This window comes from Carassius gibelio, chromosome B15 (genome assembly GCF_023724105.1).
Source record: "Carassius gibelio isolate Cgi1373 ecotype wild population from Czech Republic chromosome B15, carGib1.2-hapl.c, whole genome shotgun sequence".
NCBI classification, from domain to species: domain Eukaryota; kingdom Metazoa; phylum Chordata; class Actinopteri; order Cypriniformes; family Cyprinidae; genus Carassius; species Carassius gibelio.
This window is the reverse complement of record NC_068410.1, coordinates 2,884,057-2,903,673: the sequence shown is the minus strand read 5'-3', so window position 1 is coordinate 2,903,673 and position 19,617 is coordinate 2,884,057. Positions and strand designations below refer to the sequence as shown.

The window sequence follows — 19,617 nt, the reverse complement described above, 5'->3', positions numbered from 1 at the left end:
CCATAATAGCGCCCCCTCTGGTGAAAACGTGGTCTGGTTTGAATCAGGAGAGAAATCTGCACAGATCAAGCACCGTTTACAAGCCAAAACAGCTCTAAACAAATATATTAGTGGCTTTTGATGTGAAAGACAACAGGACTCGGGAGATGGACATTTTCTCTGGAAGAAGCCATTTTTAGCCAGAAGTGGAGGTTTAAAATTAAAACGTTTTCATTATGGATTTGTTCTTACAAGCATGAAGCGTCTCCTGAAGTTAACTGATGGACTTGGATTGGTGTGAATATTATTGTGAAGTGTTTATCAGCTGTTTGGACTCATTCACTGCAGAGTATCCATAGCTGAGCATTTAAAAAGATAAAAGTGTGCTTTTATTTTGTTACATCAATTCACCCTATTTAAACAGATACCGTTCCTTTAAATAGCTTCACTGTATTTAGCCAGCATTTGTGAAGAGCCTAGCACTAAAAGTGCTGCTTGACTGTATTTCAACTACTTTAAATTACGAGTAGCTTGTTGTTTGGCAAACTTCAGCTTCACACAGGCAGACCACACAAACCACACGACCAGCCAAAATCAAAGCAGCAGCCGATTTTCAATCATACAGAAACATTCCACTAATGTTTAAAAAAAAACTGCCTCTGTGTGAAGAGAGCGAGTGAGAGAGATGTTGTGGTTTTGTTGCTCTGAGACGCATGAACCCACAAGCAGCCCGGCAGCCTTCCCAGAAAACAACTATATTTCTGACAAGCACTCTAATGCAACCACAACAAAAACACACACACACACACACACACACACACACTGGAGGCTTAAGGGTCTAAAGATATCTTTGGGTTGAGGGGGGTTAACTCGCCAACAAGCTCAGATTTATGATGTGTTTGAGCAGACGTTTATCAAACAGCCACTGACACACACACACACACACACACATTTAAATGGACTTGTTTAATTGGTTGATTTAAAGAAAATAATTGATTTGATTTGCTGACTGCTTGGCTTAATGATTTGTTTTAGTTTTTATCTTGAATCACAAGTAATTTCTCAATAAAGGAACGGTTGACCAAAAAATGAAAATTTGCTGAAAATGTCCTCACCATCAGGCCATCCGAGATCTAGGTGAGTTTGTTTCCTCATCAGATTTGGAGAAATGTAGCATTGCATCAGTGTCTCATCAATGGATGCGCTGCAGTGAATGGGTGCCGTCAGAATGAGAGTCCAAACAGCTGATAAAACATCACAATAATCCACAAGCAATCCAGTACAGCAGTTAACATCTTGAGCCAAAAGCTGTGTATTTGTAAGAAACAAATCCAATCAAAATATGGGTCCATAATCCATAATAATGCTTCCTCCAGTGAAAAAGTCCATCTCCTGTGGTCTATCACATAAAAATACAGCCACATATTTGTTCAGAGCTGCTTTGGACCATTTTGGCTTGTAAACAGTGGATGATCTGTGCAGGTTTCTCTATTGAGTCAGACCAGACCACTTTTTTATTGAAAGAAGTTTTATTATGGATTATAGACTCATATTTTAGCAAAGGTTTCAAGTAAAAAATGCCTTAATGATGGACTTGTTTCTTACAAACACACACTCTCAAGATGTTACATGTTGATCAGGAGTGCTGTGGATTATTGTGATGTTTTTATCTTCTGTTTGGACTCTTATTCTGACGGCACCCATTCACTGCAGAGCAAGACGCTGATGCAATGCTACGTTTCTCCAAATCTGATGAAGAAACAAACTCATCTACATCTTGGATGACCTGAGAGTGAGTACCTTTTCAAAAAAAATTCATTTTTCATTCAACTACTTCTTTAAATCCTTACTGTTTCTCATGAACATGGACACAATTGACCTATTTGTGCCTATTTCAGTTTCTGCTAATGAATCTGAAGTGAAAAATTAGACAGAGATATGCTAACAAGAACTCCATTAAAGACTTTTCTGTGAAATAAAGTTTTCAGTTATAATTCAACAGATCAATAAACCTGTTTAAAACAACAAAGTATTTGAAGTAAATAAGCTTCAGAGTTCGTGTCCATGACAACTTCAGATAAATTGTTGCCAGACCCTGTCGCCATGGTTATGCTTCTCGGACACCATACTAATTAAACGGGAAAGTTTTATACTGCTACAGCTTGTACACACACACACACACTACACACACATTTCATTAAACACAATCCAAACACAGTTTTTTCTCCTGTTGATTCAAACGTTCCTTCTGTTTCAACTTGGATTCCATCCAGAGCAGCTGCTACACATGCGTTTACTTATCTGAATGAGGACATACCACAGACTTCTATTGTTTTATTTACAGCTGATTATGACGACTGAATGTCCCAAACCCTCGGAGGAAAACTTTTGCATTAAAAAAATGTGCTCTTTCTCAACCTGGATCCAAACACTTACTGCATGCATTTGGGAGAACGACTGAATGAACGACCGGAAAAGCGTGCAATGGTGCAAGAGAAAATCAGATTAACTTTCCAAACATGCCATTTAAAACCTAATCATCACTGATTGCTAACAGTAACAACCCCTCTTGATATAAGTGCAATTATTTATTTAATTTTCACATTTAAATGGCACATTTAGAGCATTTATGGAAGTGCATCATTAACTCCTAATGACTCTGAATTAGTCTTTTGTGTTTCACACATCCAGACAGGCTCATTTAAAGTCATTATGGCTTCACTAAACGACACTGAAGCACTAATGTCTCTCAGCAGCTATTCTCACATTATATTATCACAGCTATTGTGTCGTACACACTGCATACTGTGCATCATCATCTTTCTACATCTATCTTGATTACTAAGAATATTCACGGACAATCAGCTGAAGCGATTGCTGGGATAGTCGTCCTGACAGCATTGCAGCACAATCTATCGGCTCATTACCATTTTAATAGCTGCTCCACGGATACCAGCCTGCTTGTCTCCTTTTTCCCAGTCTGTCGTTTAAAAACTGCTAATTACTGCTGACCTCCGCCCGTCGGGGTCACTGGAGGGGGCTGGGAGCAGGCCGGGTGTTGGGCGGGGGGTTTTATTCTGATAGTTAGTGACCAGTGAGGCGAAACAGAGGGAGGAGACGCATCAATCTAACGCTTGTAATCTGGGTTCAGACCCCCAAGTCTCCGTCCAAAAGAGAAGTTTCTTCACACGGATCACTTTAATCAGAGTTTGGATCCCTGCTGCACTAGACTCATATCTAGCTTTAAAAAAAAACATCCAACAGGGAAAGTTCTCAGAATGTTCCAGTAAGGTTCTTTCAAAGTTTTGTTACACTTTTTAAATGTTGCTACTTTTTTCAGAATGGCCAGAGAACATTCAAAAGAAACATTCCCATAATGTTTGCAAAATTCTAAATTTGAATGTTCCGTTTAACCAGGGGAAAAAAACTCATTTAAAAAACTGGACGTTTTGAACACTGGGAGAACGTTCCAAAATAATGTTTTCATAACTTAATGTAAACATTAGTAAAACTTTTTTTTTTTTTTTTTTGCCAGGTACCTGCTTTTTTATTACAAAATCAAAAAGTAAAGCAATGTATAAATATAGATGCAGTGCAACATATATATATATATATATATATATATATATATATATATATATATATATATATATAAACACATTGGAAAGTCAGTTGTGTTAGAAGGTTAAGATACTATCATGGATTGTAAGACTTTAACACACACACACACACTCACATATATATATGTATATATATATATATATATATATATATATATATATATATATATATATATATATATATATATATATACGTGTGTGTGTGTGTGTGTGTGTGTGTGTGTGTGTGTGTGTGTGTGTGTGTGTGTTATAACACCTAATAGACAATTAGTAGACATACATTCAAACATTTGGAAAATAAACCTTGATATTTATATTTAATACTTATATTCATTTAGGTCACCTAGTGTTTGGCATGAAATCGGTTAATGATTTAAGTTATTTTTAAAACTAAGCAAAATGTTTACAAGAGTAAAACCAAAGTATTTATAGTATTTAAGCTGATTATCCAAATAAAAAATAAAAACTCTAAAAGTAGCATAATAAAAAAAGACGAATAAAATGGGGAATACTATAAATAAAAGAACATTGGCATGAGTCATATAGGCCTAGTTTAAGGGATAACGATGAAAAAAAGCAGACCGTCTCACTTTCTGTTTTATTGTTATGGCTATTTTAAGCCCCGCCCCCATTTTTGGAGCTAACGCTCTGATTGGCTGACGGGGCAGCTGTCCCGTTTCAGTCTAGACCTCAACCGGACAGAACCCGCGCGACTCAGCCACGGACGCACCGGAGCACGCAGAAGCCACGGATCGTTACTTGTAGACAGGACTCTAAGGAAGCTCGTTAGGTTTATTCCAGAACGGGACTAACAAAACACCGGGACGTTTCCAGCTTTAACGGACCCTCTGTCGCTCTGGCACGAGACTGCGTCTGAAGTCAAGGTAAAAGCTCGCACTGGAATTCCGCCGATAGCGTCATGGCTCGGTTCGGCTTCGGGCTCGCGCTGCTGGCGCTCGCGATGGGGCTCGCGCACGCGTTCGGGGACGAGGATGAGATGAGCTGCGATCCGATCCGCATCTCTATGTGTCAGGATCTCGGATACAATGTGACCAAGATGCCGAACCTGGTGGGAAACGTGCTGCAGTCCGACGCCGAGCTGCAACTGACCACATTCACACCGTTAATACAGTACGGCTGCTCGAGCCAGCTGAAGGTGAGAGTTCACAACACACACACACACACACACACACACTGTAACCAGACCCTACACTTTACTCACCACACACACATTTTAAAATCTCGACATGATATGAAATCAACAACACAAGAAAAATAGAAAAATACATTACAAAAACAATCAATTACTATGACAAATTACAATATATCCTACTATAAATAACAAAATAATTATTAATCATTATTGCGACAAAGTAACAATTAATTAAATTAACGATTTATAGTAATATGTATATTCACAATAATAAAAAAAATATATGAAATAATGATTAATCATAAATCAAAATTTAATAACATTCAAAACAAATATATACAATTATTAAATATTTAAAATTATCGTGACAAGGGAAATAGACAAATAATGTCCCATAATAATATCAATATTTTTAAATATTTTTATGATAATAATACTCATCATTACTATTAATATTAAAGTGCCAGTTTTGTGTACAAACAATAATGTAAAACTCATAATTTAGAATTTTACCCATAATTTGTGCACACACACACACACACACACACAGTACTCATGCACTACACATTTGTGTTTGTCTTATTATACTTGTGACGACCAGATTCCTGGAATTGTCCTCGTAAATGTCTTAAAACGAACTTTTGCTGGTCTGTATTAGTGAAAGGTGTTCATAAACTGGCCAAATTATTTCTTGATACACTAGGAGCTTTCTGTAAGTGTGTATATATATTATTTATCTTAATAAGCATGATTCCAAGTTGAGTAATTCGAGGACAGTGTAAACTCCTTGAAAGTATGTGTGTGAGGATTGAAGACAGAGGCAGTTGTTGTTTTATTGATTCAGCGCGGAGAAGAAACCCCCCACTCGGATTCCCGTGTGTGTTTGCTGGAGAATCTCGTGATTAAAGCTGCTTTAGATGCTGCCCAGTTATCACAAACATCTTAAAGCGAGAGCACTTCTGCCCAAAGCTGCTCTTGGATATGAAAATGGCATGTTTATCAGTCCACAATTGCTGATTTCTTGAAGTTTATGTGACCACAGCACAAGTTTGTAGCTTCCTTTCTTATGAGAGCAGTCATCTGCATCACAGAATTTCCCTAGTTATACATACACACAGCAGGGAAACCCATAACATACACAACTCACAAATACTTGGAATAGACATGAAACATGTATAATGCAACAATCCAATGTTTTCTTCTCTTTAAGAGCTTAAGAAAAAATTGAAAAGCCCAAATTTGTGTCGTTTAGACATGCAATACATGCCATCTGCACACATATAATGGAACAAACTAGTGTCTTTCTCCTTAACCGCCTCAGAAAATGTATGATACTAGAATCACAAGTTTGAAAAGCACAGATTTGTGACACTTAGACATGCAAAACATGCCACCTGCACACATACAATGCAATAAATTGATGCTTTTCTTGTTTACACCATGCAATACAAGAAAACACATAGAAAAGCACAAATTTGGGCCAATTAGAAATGCAACACATTTTTTTCAAAACATGCAATTCTAGTAAACACATTTGTTGTTGCACACATTATGTGAGAAAGGCTATGTTTTTCTCCATTAGACCTTCTGAAAACATGCAATACTAGAAAAAATAGGGATGCATGATAGATATAGTCTGATATTTAATGCACATCTTGTCAGTAATGCTGGTTCTGTAAATGCGCAGCTTGTCATTGAACAATAGCTCGGTGTAGTAAATGCTGCTCCATGTGAAATCAAGCATGGTAGAGATTTACTGTTGATTGTAGAACAAGCATTACTGAAAAGATGCGCATTAAATATCAAATATCAGCTTCTAAAAACATGCATTACTAGAAAACACATCTGAAAAGCACAAATTGGTGCATGTCTCAAGACTTGAGCTGCTTATGAGGATTTAGAAGCCCTCTTGATTTTCCAAGACATATTTTGTGTTTGCAAATATCTAATCCTCTCCCCGGCTTTGCTTTCTTGCAGTTCTTCCTATGCTCCGTCTATGTTCCCATGTGTACGGAGAAGGTTCCCATCCCAATCGGTCCGTGTGGCAGCATGTGCTTATCTGTAAAGAGGAAGTGTCTTCCAGTCCTGCAGGAGTTTGGTTTCGTGTGGCCGGAGCTCTTGAACTGCAGCCTGTTCCCGCCCACCAACGACCAGAACCACATGTGCATGGAGGGTCCAGGCGACGAGGACCCACCGTTCCACGCCGTCCGGCCGATGCCGCCGCAGGAGGAGGAGTGCATGGCGCTGGGTGCCGGCGTGGAGCAGTATGCATGGGTCAAGCGCAGCGGCAGCTGCTCGCTGCAGTGTGGATATGACACGGGATTGTACCGGCGACAGGCCAAAGTCTTTACCGATGTGTGGATGGCGGTGTGGGCGGTTCTCTGCTTCATCTCCACCACGTTCACCGTCCTGACCTTCCTAGTGGACTCCTCGCGGTTTTCCTACCCGGAACGGCCTATTATTTTCCTCAGCATGTGCTGCAATATTTACAGCGTGGCCTACATCGTGCGGCTGACCGTCGGTCGCGAACGCATCTCCTGCGACTTGGAAGAAGCGGCTGTGCCTGTGCTAGTGCACGAGGGTCTGAAGAACACAGGCTGTGCCATCGTCTTCCTCCTCACGTATTTCTTCGGCATGGCGAGTTCAATCTGGTGGGTGATTCTGACGCTTACGTGGTTCCTGGCGGCAGGGCTGAAGTGGGGTCACGAGGCCATCGAAATGCACAGTTCGTACTTCCACATCGCAGCTTGGGCCATTCCCGCCGTCAAGACCATCGTCATCCTTATCATGCGTCTAGTGGATGCTGACGACCTTTCTGGGATGTGTTATGTGGGCAACCAGAACTTAGACGCGCTCACCGGTTTCGTAGTCGCGCCGCTGTTTACGTACTTGGTAATCGGGACGCTGTTTATTGCAGCCGGCTTGGTTGCATTGTTCAAAATCCGCTCGAATTTGCAAAAGGACGGGACTAAGACGGACAAGCTAGAGCGGCTGATGGTTAAAATTGGTGTGTTTTCAGTGCTTTACACAGTGCCGGCCACTTGCGTCATTGCGTGCTACTTTTACGAAATCTCAAATTGGGCTGACTTTCGTCAGTCGGCGAGGGATTCGTACATGGCGGCGGAGATGCTGCGGATTTTTATGTCTCTGCTGGTGGGAATCACATCGGGAATGTGGGTTTGGTCCGCCAAAACGCTTCACACGTGGCAGCGATGTTCCCACCGACTCGTGCACACTGGGCGAAACAATCGCGTCAAACGGACCACCAACGGCTGGGTCAAACCGGGCAAAGGCAACGAGACAGTTGTGTAATAAAGAGACGGAGGCGCCCACGCCCATGTAGCACTATCGCTCGTTCACTTTTTCCTTCGCAAAATGTTCTTAAGATCTTACACTGGACAGACCTGGTGCAGCAGTTTTTCCGTGTAAATATGCACTACGTCAAACTCTCACTGAAGTGCCTTCATGTTTTTCGGACGAGCTATTCAACCGATTCTGGGAAAAGTAGTTCTTTACTCCTCAGCGATCAGCGCCGTTTACCTCGCAACACATCACAGCTGCCTGAATGCTTACGAGACTTGTTAATGCTATGTTATATTTGAAATGAGAAATAATGAAGCGGAAAGTAAGTGTGCAGTGGCATATGTGTAGAGGTTGCTAACTAACTTAAACTGTTGACATTTAGCTGTCGTTTTACGTCTTGCACAACAACACACTTGCTCAAGTGAGTTTCTGTGAATGGTTTTTACAGGTCAAACTCAACAAAACATGAACACATATGCAGAGATTTCCTTCACTATGTAATTAGTCTATTTTTGATATGACACAGCTATGATGGGACTTTTGTTTTTGTGTTTTTTCACTCTGAATATGACATGTGACAATCACTGAGCGTCCCGTGGGGTCGATGAATGTATTGATCGATGATAAACTCTTAAACCTTTAAAAAGTGCCTCAAAAACTCACATGCAGTTGGTACAGTCCTGGATTTCATGAAGGACTTCTGGATTGGTTTGTACATAACCTGATGTTTGTAGTTGTAATACGTGTTATTTTTGTTATGAAATGCTAATTTATCTTTGTAAAAATTAAGAAAGTGGAAAAAAAATGAATTTATTTAAGAATGCTTTTGTATCAAATGAAAAATTAAACTTTGGAAATCAATTCCAGACTCAGTGTGCATCTTTTGTTTATAGACGAATAGTTCACTATTAAAACTCCCTCTGTAGGTTTACAACTTCAGACGTCTTGTGACTCTGGAATTAAAGGATTGTTTTTGGGCATTAGGTAGCAAATCTCTCTTCGCAGAATTAAGAGGCTTGACTCTTTTTTAGATCTTTTTAAAATTCCTCCACTCTGAAATGATTTGGACAAAGATTTATCCTCGAGTCCAACTTTCCCCCTCGGGGTCACCACACCCGGCTCAGGGTTTCTTGTAAGACAATGTCAGATGGTTATATCTCCTTCATGGGTGATTAGTCTTGAAATGCTTTAATATGCTGATTAAACCAAACATACAATATGCATCATCAATATGAGAACTTTAAATGATCATATGTTCATGGCCAAAAGCAGTTGCATAGTCAGTTAAATGGTAAGTTTAGAATAAATACCTGTTTTTGTCAAATGATTGTGGATTAAAATATTTTCCAAAATGTTTAAAGTCACATCAGCCCGTTTCTAATATGATGCTGCTCCCTACAGGTCATTTGAAGCACTACACTACAGATGCACGCATCAGACTTTTGCTGTGACATGCAATGCAATGGCCATTATTTTTAGATGCTTTGCATCCCATTAAGAATGATCAGATGATTTGTTTTCTCTCTTTATATAATAATAAGCAATAAAGTAACATTTTTAGACACTAAACAGTTAGTTGTGGTGACGGTTGTCTGAGGTTTGAAAACATAACCTCCAGAAAATATGCACATTTTGAAATAACATGTCAACATGAAGAGGCATTTGCAAACTGTTCACTGTCATAATGTGAAACAAAAGAAAAACTGGTAGTTGATTGCGTCAAACAGAGAAAAATTTCCAAAACTTGGCCATGATGACCTTTAATTTGGTCGATCATTTTCACTTGTTTTTTGTGAAGAAAAAAAACATATTTGAAGCATATCTTCATTTCTAATACATCATTTAGTTTTAACATTTAATTTGATTATATTATAATATAGATGGATTTAGTAGTTCAGCTGACAGCCGTCTGTCAAGTTAGATTTTTGGCACTTTGTAGTAAAACTTATAAAAATAGAAAGTTAACATAAAGCCACATACACAAACTAAAAGCCTATAAAACCTAAAACTCAAAACGTAAAAAAAAAAAACCCTCAAAACTTTACGAAATTTAGTGAAATCATGTGTCAGATTTCTCTTGACAATCATGCAAAGTTTCATCCAGATCCGACTATAGGTGGCGCTATAACAATCACAAAGGCTTCAAAAACACAATATTTCTGTGATGAATTGCAAAAAAAAGAAAAGTGCTTATATATTCACACAAACACTGGGTCTGGATATCTTATGACATATCTCCTCATATTGTAAACAACTATGCCTCTAGTTTCACTGCTGTCAATCAAACTGTTCTTTAAGTATTTGAGATTATATAAAAAAAAACTTCTTTTGTGAACAAGTTTTACGTTTTTAACTCAAAATAAATAAATAAAAAACATCAGTCCAGTACTATTCTCTAGGCACTCTAGGTCAATTATTATTAAAAAAAACAACAACAACAACAACAACAACAACAACAACAAAAATGTTGAACCTTTGCTTTTGGACAAATATAAACCAGTCATTTTAAGAAATGCTTTACATTGTGTACCCAAAACCCTATTAATACTAAGAGAAAGCTCATAAATTCTCAAAACTGTGTAAAATAATGCATCATTTTAAATTAAAGAGAGATTGTGTAAAAAAGAATAACACTTTAATAGTTATAAAGGTTAAAAACTGTGTTGCAATTTATAACCACTAATGGGCTTATTAAACTCTAAAACAGTTATGCTCATAGACTTACTTATGGATTCATGCTTAAACGTTATAAAATCACTTTTAAAACAATTTACATCTCATTGAGATACATCATACAGACATATACATTTTTAAAATTTTGCCAGATTATAAATTAAACCTGAAAATGACACATACACTCTTAAAAAGAGAAGACTTTCAATAAGTTTTGTGTCACCTATCACTTTAAAAAATAAAGCTTCAAATAAATAAGCTTCAAATGTGCCAGGACAGTCCAGCATTGCTTCGTCAAAGCATCTGTCAGGCCCGGCCTCTATACAGAAGTCAAGCCACTTTAAAGACAGTGTTTAGCTGGACAATCTGCCCTATTTGTTCATCTGTGCTAAAGCACTTCCACTTAACAGAATGGCGCAAATCTCCTGAGTGTTTCGTCACCCTCTTTCAGATGCTGGAGCTGTGAATGGCAGTCGCTGGTTAGAAATACAGGAATTCCACTGGTTACTCTTGGAGTCAACGTTACATGACATCATTTGTGCATGAAAGGAACAGTTCAGCCAAAAAAAATTTTTTTTATTACTTTCAAATGCAAATTCAAATGTCTTAGTGGCTATTATCCATGCAAAAACAGTGCCTTGATTTTTGTGAGTTCAATTTTTGTGTGCATCTCACACAAAGTTATCAAATGACTTTGAAGGTGTGTAATATAGTGCATTAGCTGTATGGACAAGTTCATTTATATTTATGTTCTCATTTAAATTTTTTATTACATATTAAGTATTTTTTAATATATCTGTATAATTTATTTTATTTTCATAAAAATAATTTTATTACATCAAGTTAAACAAAATGAAAATGAAAAATATTGCCTTTTCAATGAACTAAAATAAATTTATTTAACATCAATTTTATTTCAAGCAATTTTTTATGGTTTTTATTTTGATTAACTATAATTATCCTGGTATGGATTATTTCTGTTGTGAGTTTCAGAACATGCTCATTGTAATTGCAGCAATATAGCATGTATTTATTCAGATTTCTCATATATATTTGAATGAAGATGAGAGTAAATGTAAAATAATTGTTGGGTTAACTACTGCTTTGATGATATGAGAATGTAGTGAGAAGATACCTACGCTAAAGAAACGTCAAAGTCAGCTTCCTCATATCCACGCTCTGTGGAAGATAAAAATGCAAAACATTTGATTTGAAGGGTTACTAATAACTCATGTAGTTTGGTGTCTCCTGATAATTCAGTGTGTGTGTGTGTGTGTGTGTGTGTGTGTGCTTGTGTACCTGAGGTTTGTCGTCCACAAAAGTAGTACTTCATCACCACGACAGAAATAAGTAACAGGAAAAACACAAGCACGACGGCGATAGCTGCAATCACCACAGATGGGAAGGATTCTGTTTCACCTGAAAAAAGACAACAAATAAACACTTGTATTTACCTTTTCCTTTTTAAAGAAATATTTGTGATGCACAAGTAATTGGGGTTTCCAAAATCTAAGTAAAAAATAAATAAATAAATAAATATATAAATAGATTAAAATAAATTATAATATTTTAAATTGGTATAATATACATTATACTAATTAAATTCTTATACTAATAATTGGTTCTTACGGAAGTTATATTCCATGCATTAGAAATTTTTTTCTACACAAAAGAATACAATACACAAAAGAATCATATTTATTAATTCAAGCATTTAACATTTATGAATTAATTAAATGTCAGTAATGAACAATACTGCACAAATTATAGCGATCACGAGGAAGGTCCACGTACAGTAAAGGTGATAGTGTACAACACCCCACCAGTTATATTCAGGTCTATAGTGCTACCTGCTGGCGCAGTTTAGTAACTTCTTGGAGAACAACTTTTGTAAAGTCAAGATAAAGAGAAATTTAAGTCGTTATAACGAGAAAACGACTTTCATTATATTGAGATAATGAGAAAAAAATAAGTCGTTATAATGAGAAAAAAAACTTTCGTTATGTCGAGATACCGAGAAAATTAAGTTGTTATAACGAGAAAACAACTTTCATTATGTTGAGATAACGAGAAAAAAATAAGTCGTTATAACGAGAAAACAACTTTCGTTATGTTGAGATAACGAGAAAAAAATAAGTCGTTATAATGAGAAAACAACTTTCGTTATGTTGCGATAACAAGAAAAAAATAAGTCGTTATAACGAGAAAACAACTTTCGTTATGTCGAGATAATGAGAAAATTAAGTCATTATAACGAGAAAACAACTTTCGTTATGTCGAGATAATGAGAAAATGAAGTCGTTATAACAAGAAAACAATAAGGAAAAATTTTTTAATGCATGGCTGCTTAGAACTTCCGAGGGTCTTTTATAATGTACAGCATTTTACATTTAAAGATAGGGTCCCTCATCGCATGAGGATAACAGCAGAATAGTTTGCCCAAAAATGTCCATTAGTCCGATATTATTTATTCACCCACATCATTAATATTCAACAGGTACATTTTAAAGCAGCAAATGGGAAGGATTACAAGTGAACAATGACTTCAAATTTTCTCTGTTCAACTGCAAAACCTAAAAAGACTGATTATTGGAGATGTGGCCACTATAAATCATAATTTTATTCAAGATTGATATTTAACAACTTTTGAGTGAGTTATGGAGCAAAATCCAACAACACACTCACATATGGTGATGGTGTGGGAAACAGCGCCCCCTACGGCACAGCTGATATTAGCAGGCTGGTCACAGTTGTGCGTGATGGTTTGGTTGATGGTCCATGTTTTGGACTCGTTATCTGCTGAACTCCGGTTGTAAATGACGTTAGTCAGACTTTGATTAAGCCCCGTCCACCTGACGGTGCTCTGTGGGTATCCACCCACCGCCGAGCAGCTTAACTGACAGCACTTTCCTGCGCCGCCATCACCCGGTTTACTGCAGTCTTTCGTGATTGTTGGAACGCTGTACTCAGCTGTAAAAAGAGAGAGCAGTGGAATAAGCAACATGTTAGAGATCCGGGGAGGTTCCCCAATCAGTGTTTCACTTCCCCAAAACCCACGTCAAGACAAATATCCCAGAATCCTTAGTCAGCAGTGAGTTTCCAATGCGTACAAGCATGCGCGCCCCCACAGACAGACCAACATACACAAATAAACCAACACAAACACACAAATAGCCTATTTACGCATATTCACATGATATTTCTCAGAATGGATTCATTACACACATGAACACCCAAATACTGTAGGTGTTTATCAAATGGATAATGTGAATGACTCAAAAACTGAATTGCACTTGAATTTAAGTACCTAATGAGGTGCATTCAAATTCAGGATGTAAAAGAAAATTGAAAGTGATGTTTTAACAATCCACTTCATATTTCAGTATGAATTAAATTTAGACATGTAATGCATGGGAACATTTAGAGGAATTTGCAGAAATACATTTGCAAAAATGCTAAAACTTCTTCAATATAAATTCAACTTTTATGTTAAACAAAGCTGGAAAATTAAACCAATAAAAAAAAATTATAATATTAATAATTTTGTACTGACAGCTGTAATTGTTTTTCTAAATTATTGAACCTAGTGTGGCGGAATGGAAACTGGTCGCCACGTGATTTATTTCTTTTTGTTGACAAATCAGAACAGATTGATAATTAGGGACACACTATTTAAAAAGCATGACGGAAGTGCACGAAATCTCGCTGCTGTGGAGATGTGATGAGATGGGAGAAGCGATGGTGCGACGGTGTGAAAAGTGAGTCGGTTTGGAAGTAAGGGAGTGAGGTGATTGACGCGAACAGCATGCAATGCAATATTACCAGTCTTCTAGTCCGTGCTGTGAACTAAGCACTTGTTGTCCAACTGAACTCTTTATGCTCCAAGCCGAAGACCAGCTGTGCATGGTATAAGCACAACGCATACACTACACACACGCCATGTACCTTTTAATTTTTTTGAACGCTGACGTTCACGCATTACACACACACGCATGCTATTAATGTTATACAAACAAACCTGTTACACATATGCATACATCTGTTTTTGATATTTGTTAATTTGTAAAATAGGGGAAAGGGCAACTGGGTTGTAATATCTAATAGTTATAAGTTTGCTATTACCAAGTGATTTTTCTTTTCTCATGATGGGGTGTAGGGAGGGGATTCATTGTGTCTGAAACTCGAGGTTGCCTGGAAGCGAAATCTGCATTTTGAACTTTATCTCCACCCCCATATCGGGTGATTTACTGAAATGTAAAACTGACTCAACATGTCTTGACTGTATCAGATAATTCTGGTGTATTTGACCTTTGGTTTTCCGGGGAAATAAATTTGCATATGAAAAGTACTGTATGTTTAATCGGTATGATTCATTTTTCCTCTTCATGATCTTCATATGTACTTTGGTAGAGTTATCCAGAGTTTATTTATTGACTGGTTTTAAATACCCTGTCTGGTGCCTGAACCAAAGCATTGCGTTTTCTTTTGTTTTTTACTCTTGGGCCCAACACTGTTACACTAGTTTAAAGGAATATTTGATTACTGGAGATAAAATATATTCTACATATCAGGTAATAAATAGGCTTAGTTGACCAAAATGTATAACGTAATTTTTTTTATTTATTATTACTGTTATTTTGTTTTGAATTTCTTTGAATTGTACTTCAGTGAATTCCTGTTTCTGTCATTCTGATTCAAATTTTAATGTAATATTCCTGTCTGGTCGATTTCACGCTCATTAACTGAATATGAGCCGATTCTTAGATTCTACATTTAACTCAACCCTGTTGTCATACCTGTGACTTCGAGGAGAATCTCTGAGATTTCAGGTGTGCTGTTAATGAAAACAACACATTTATACAATCCTTCGTCAGAGACAGAGATGTTTCTCATGTCCACGCTGAGCTCCGTTTGATTCACTTTGGTTCTGTCCTTGTACTCAGGCAACACATCAATGTGTCGGCCTCTATAAAACCCGTTGATGAACTCGTCTGGTTTATCATTTCTAACTCTCAGTATGTACAAGCCTTCTGCAGGAGTGCTGTGTTTTGAAGGACATCTGAACGTAACGCTGTGTCCCAAAACAGTCGTGATGATGTTCTGCACTGCATCACTGTCACCTACACAAACACACAACAACAGAAAAACTCAGATTTTACAAGCATTTCAATCTACACTTATTATAATTGATGGCATATACAATATATGGCAGGTGTATTAACGTGTAAATAGTAGAGTTTCCCATACATTGATTTATTTGTGGCGGCCCGAACCAAATTTTTTATTTCATTTTCTTTTCATTTAGCATGTAATGTTATAAGGTAGCGTTTTTGAGCTCAGGGCTGCTTTAAAGTCGTTACCGGAGAAAGTGTTATCTCTCCTGCTCTTAAAGCACCTCCTGCTGGCAGAAAATGAATGTGCATACACATGTGTATATATTGGAGTGGGGGAGCGCTGCCTCAAATAGAGTGTAAGGTTGTGGGAAACACTTTTAGTAACATGTAACTGTAGAAATTGTATACAAAAACAAATTCGCATTACATATATTTTTTGCTGGTTGCACTGCACTTTTTGCCTCCGATACCGATTCCGATATCTAGGGTTCAGTATCGGCCGATACAGATACCGATCTGATACCAGTGAAGCTTTTTTCCCGTTTAAATAAATGTAGAATTGATATATCTCTCTGTGTGTGAAAATGATAATCATTCTTTCACAGTCTACTAGATACAGACTAAAATTAAATAAACAATAAATATGAAAAAATATGGGCCTATGCATATTCATAATCTATGACAAACTAGGTTAGAGGATAATTCGGCAGCAAAAGTTGTTTTTTAAATAACATTGAATAAAAGAATACATTGTTTAACAATACTATTGCACATTCATTAAAACTGTATTTATTACCACTGTTCTTACATTGCTGCTGTTCATAATTTTTATATAATCCTGCATTGCATTCCTACTTATATTCTGTACATACTATGATTAACACTGTATAAAGCAACTCGACTATACATTCTGTAAATCATAGCTTCACTTACTCTGCACTTTAATGTATATAAAACACTATATTCTTCCACTTCTGGTTAGATGATAACTGCATTTCATTAGCTCTTGTAATTTTCACAATAAAGTTGAATCTCATATAATAAATATATACTATAAAATTAAAATAAATTTCTTTTTAATGTATACCATTTTTTTTTTAAATAATAGAACAACATATGATAGATACAATAGGACCAAACAAATACAGTGCAGTACGAAGCATTTACAATGTGCGCATCCGGAAGGGCTGTGCGATTTGGGGAAAATATCTAATTGCGATTTTACAGATATTGCGATTGTGATTTGATTTGCAAATTCAAGCTTCAGCTTAATATTGTCAATATTGTGCGGCACAGTAACTTATTGGCATTGCTGCTGAAAAAAAACAAACAAACAATAGAAACCATTACAGAAAGTTTTATGTTTTCCATTAAAACAATAATAAAATTCCTTTCCTTTCTCTTTAAATCTCCACATTTGGCACATTATTTTGATCACTAGTCCCACTTACCAGATGTAACTGTTAACAGCAGCAAGGTCACGACCGAGACCAAGCTAAAACACACACACACACAAGCAAAAGCAATCATTAGAGACACAAAACATGAACACTCACAATCATGTGAATTAGCATACCCCCCCCCCCCCCCAAAAAAAAAAAACCTCACTTCATAATACTTAAACACAAATAACTGCAGAATCCAGCCTTAATCACTAAACAACAGACTTGTAAGTGGTGTTGATTACTGATCTTCACTATTAAAAAGACATTATTATTTGCAATAACATCCATGGAATCTTTCCAAGGTTCTTTGGAATGTTCTTCATACTAAGAAAAATAAACTGCCCAAGGAAATTTTCTTTTTGGAACCCAAAATGGTTCTGCAAAAAAAACGGGAAGCTTTGGAAGCTTTATTTTTAAGTGTGCATGTGTGCAGCTCTTGCTGGTTTAATGTAACTAAGCAAACGGTTCAGCATCTCACTTCCTCATAAGTAAGCATACTTTGTTGTATAGGGTGAACTACTGTGAGCAACTGAAAGAGGATATATATCTTGTGCAGCAGAGATGGATTAACGGTTTCTGGTTTGTGGATTATTATAAGGTATAAATCAACATCAGTATGGCTAAATGTTGAACTGAAACAGGAGCTCTGAATATCTGACATTATCCTGAGTGACGGAAATATTTTCACGACCCTGAAAGCACCGGAGCGCATTTTTAACAAGCAATGACCGGGAACAAAATCCCTCTAAAACAAAAAACTGCAGCACAGTGCAATTCAAGCAAAAAAAAAAGAAAGACACCTGAAGAAAAATTATTCCCTGGTGTTCTTGGACAGATCTAAATATACAAATGCAAACACATCACACACACAAGCAGAGACACCCTGAAGTTCACTTCTCTCTTAGTTTAAAAAATAAGTAATCAATAAATAACATACACTCGCTTTTGCACACAAATAAACATCTTCCAGTATGATGTTTATCTCCTAAACCCTTAAACCAACCCTCAGAAATCCGTGCACATCTTTAGATTTAAATTTGATCATCTATGAGGCTTTAAAACTAGTGACAACACTAGATATCCTCACACACACACACAGAGAGAGAGAGAGCTGTATCTGTACCTGTGAGTGTATAAGCATCGCTGTTGTAAACTCATGCTGGTGGATGTGTGAACGGCAGAAACACTTACAGAGAGCAGACTGGCTTCATGTCCTCCTCTCTGTCTCAGTATTAAACAAAGACTCGGGAAACAGGAACTACGTCAGATGACTAAACAATGCTCAAGAAAAGAGAAAGACAAACAACAGAGACAGAGAAAGGAAAGCGATTGCTTTGTGCTGTAGACAGAGAAAAACAACTCATTTAAGTGTGCTGCTTCACTACAGAATTCATTAAACCAAACTTGTGCTGTTTCACTGCAGAGAGAGTCTAGACAAACTATCTACTTGAAATGAATCTACACTAAAGCTTTTTGTGCCATTATTTACTAAACTAAAATTGACATTATTTAAACAAGAGTAAAATAAACTAAACATGTTGTTTTACCATGAAATACATTAATCTAAACCAAACTACCCACACTATTTAAGTGTGTTGTTAGTATACTTGAAAAAAAGTATCGTTGTGGACTAGTTCTGTACCCAAAGTTTACTTCTGTTACAGTATATAAGTATACGTACCAGTATTATTAAAATGTACTTCAACTTATGCCAATTGACAAACTAAACTGTTAATGCTGCTATACTTAACTTTAAACTAAACTAAACTTGTCAGCACTATGTGTACAATAAACTAGACTAAACTATCTAATTGTGATGTTTTACCACAGAGGGCACTAAACTGAGTCAAACTGTGCCATTTTATTATTTTACTATACATATAATTTTAACTAAACTAAACTAGACTAAACTAAATGGGTTGCTTTACTTCAGACAGAACTAATATAAACTAAATTGACCTAAAAAAAAAATAAAAAAAAACTAAAAAAGAAATTAAACAAAGTGTGTTGCTTTACCACAGAGGACATTAACCCTCTAGAGTGAACTAACACGAATACGCATTTTGTGGTTTATTCTCCTGATAAGACAGAAAAGAACTTAAATTATACTTTCAGTTTTGATCGTGCAGATCAATAAATCAATTTAATCTGTAAAGTGTCTACTTTTATTTGTATACACACATAATAACAAAACTTAGTGTGTTTTAAAATAAATCAAATATTCTGGTTCTGTGTGATCTTCATTTAAAAATGCATCATTAAAATGACCTGTAACTCAGCAAATACTCTGAGTGAACTGTAAGGTAAAAAAAAAAAAAAAAAACATTATT

The 19,617-nt window shown here is 36.6% G+C and overlaps 2 protein-coding genes across 3 annotated transcripts; one reads left to right on the top strand and one right to left on the bottom strand.

Annotated features, from left to right (window-relative positions):
- The first annotated feature begins 4,287 nt into the window (after positions 1–4,287).
- LOC127972485 (frizzled-4-like) lies at positions 4,288–8,916 on the top strand. Its single transcript, XM_052575991.1, has 2 exons — positions 4,288–4,755; positions 6,730–8,916. The coding sequence occupies exons 1-2, from the start codon at positions 4,519–4,521 to the stop codon at positions 8,062–8,064; spliced, it is 1,572 nt and encodes a 523-aa protein (XP_052431951.1). The 5' UTR covers positions 4,288–4,518; the 3' UTR covers positions 8,065–8,916.
- A 1,752-nt stretch (positions 8,917–10,668) lies between these two features.
- On the bottom strand, positions 10,669–18,544 carry LOC127972487 (T-lymphocyte activation antigen CD80-like). 2 transcript variants are annotated; one of them, XM_052575998.1, is made up of 7 exons: positions 18,411–18,544; positions 17,294–17,337; positions 15,525–15,848; positions 13,414–13,698; positions 12,028–12,147; positions 11,868–11,907; positions 10,669–11,204 (listed from the first exon to the last, which is right to left on the bottom strand). In XM_052575998.1, exons 1-7 carry the CDS (start codon positions 18,443–18,445, stop codon positions 11,132–11,134), a joined length of 921 nt encoding a protein of 306 aa, XP_052431958.1. In that variant the 5' UTR covers positions 18,446–18,544; the 3' UTR covers positions 10,669–11,131. The 2 variants fall into 2 exon arrangements, with proteins under 2 accessions (XP_052431958.1, XP_052431959.1); XM_052575999.1 differs by having other exon boundaries at positions 18,479–18,511.
- Between the last annotated feature and the right edge of the window lie 1,073 nt (positions 18,545–19,617).

Bases quoted from the DNA above. Each gene is read 5' to 3' on its own strand.
- LOC127972485 (XM_052575991.1), top strand. From the start codon at position 4,519: ATGGCTCGGTTCGGCTTCGGGCTCGCGCTGCTGGCGCTCGCGATGGGG. The intron at 4,756-6,729 runs GTGAGAGTTCAC...GCTTTCTTGCAG, and splicing joins GCTGCTCGAGCCAGCTGAAG to TTCTTCCTATGCTCCGTCTA.
- LOC127972487 (XM_052575998.1), bottom strand. From the start codon at position 18,445: ATGAGTTTACAACAGCGATGCTTATACACTCACAG. The intron at 17,338-18,410 runs GTACAGATACAG...TGTGTGTTTTAG, and splicing joins CGATGCTTATACACTCACAG to CTTGGTCTCGGTCGTGACCT. The intron at 15,849-17,293 runs GTAAGTGGGACT...GTGTTTGTGTAG, and splicing joins GCTGTTAACAGTTACATCTG to GTGACAGTGATGCAGTGCAG.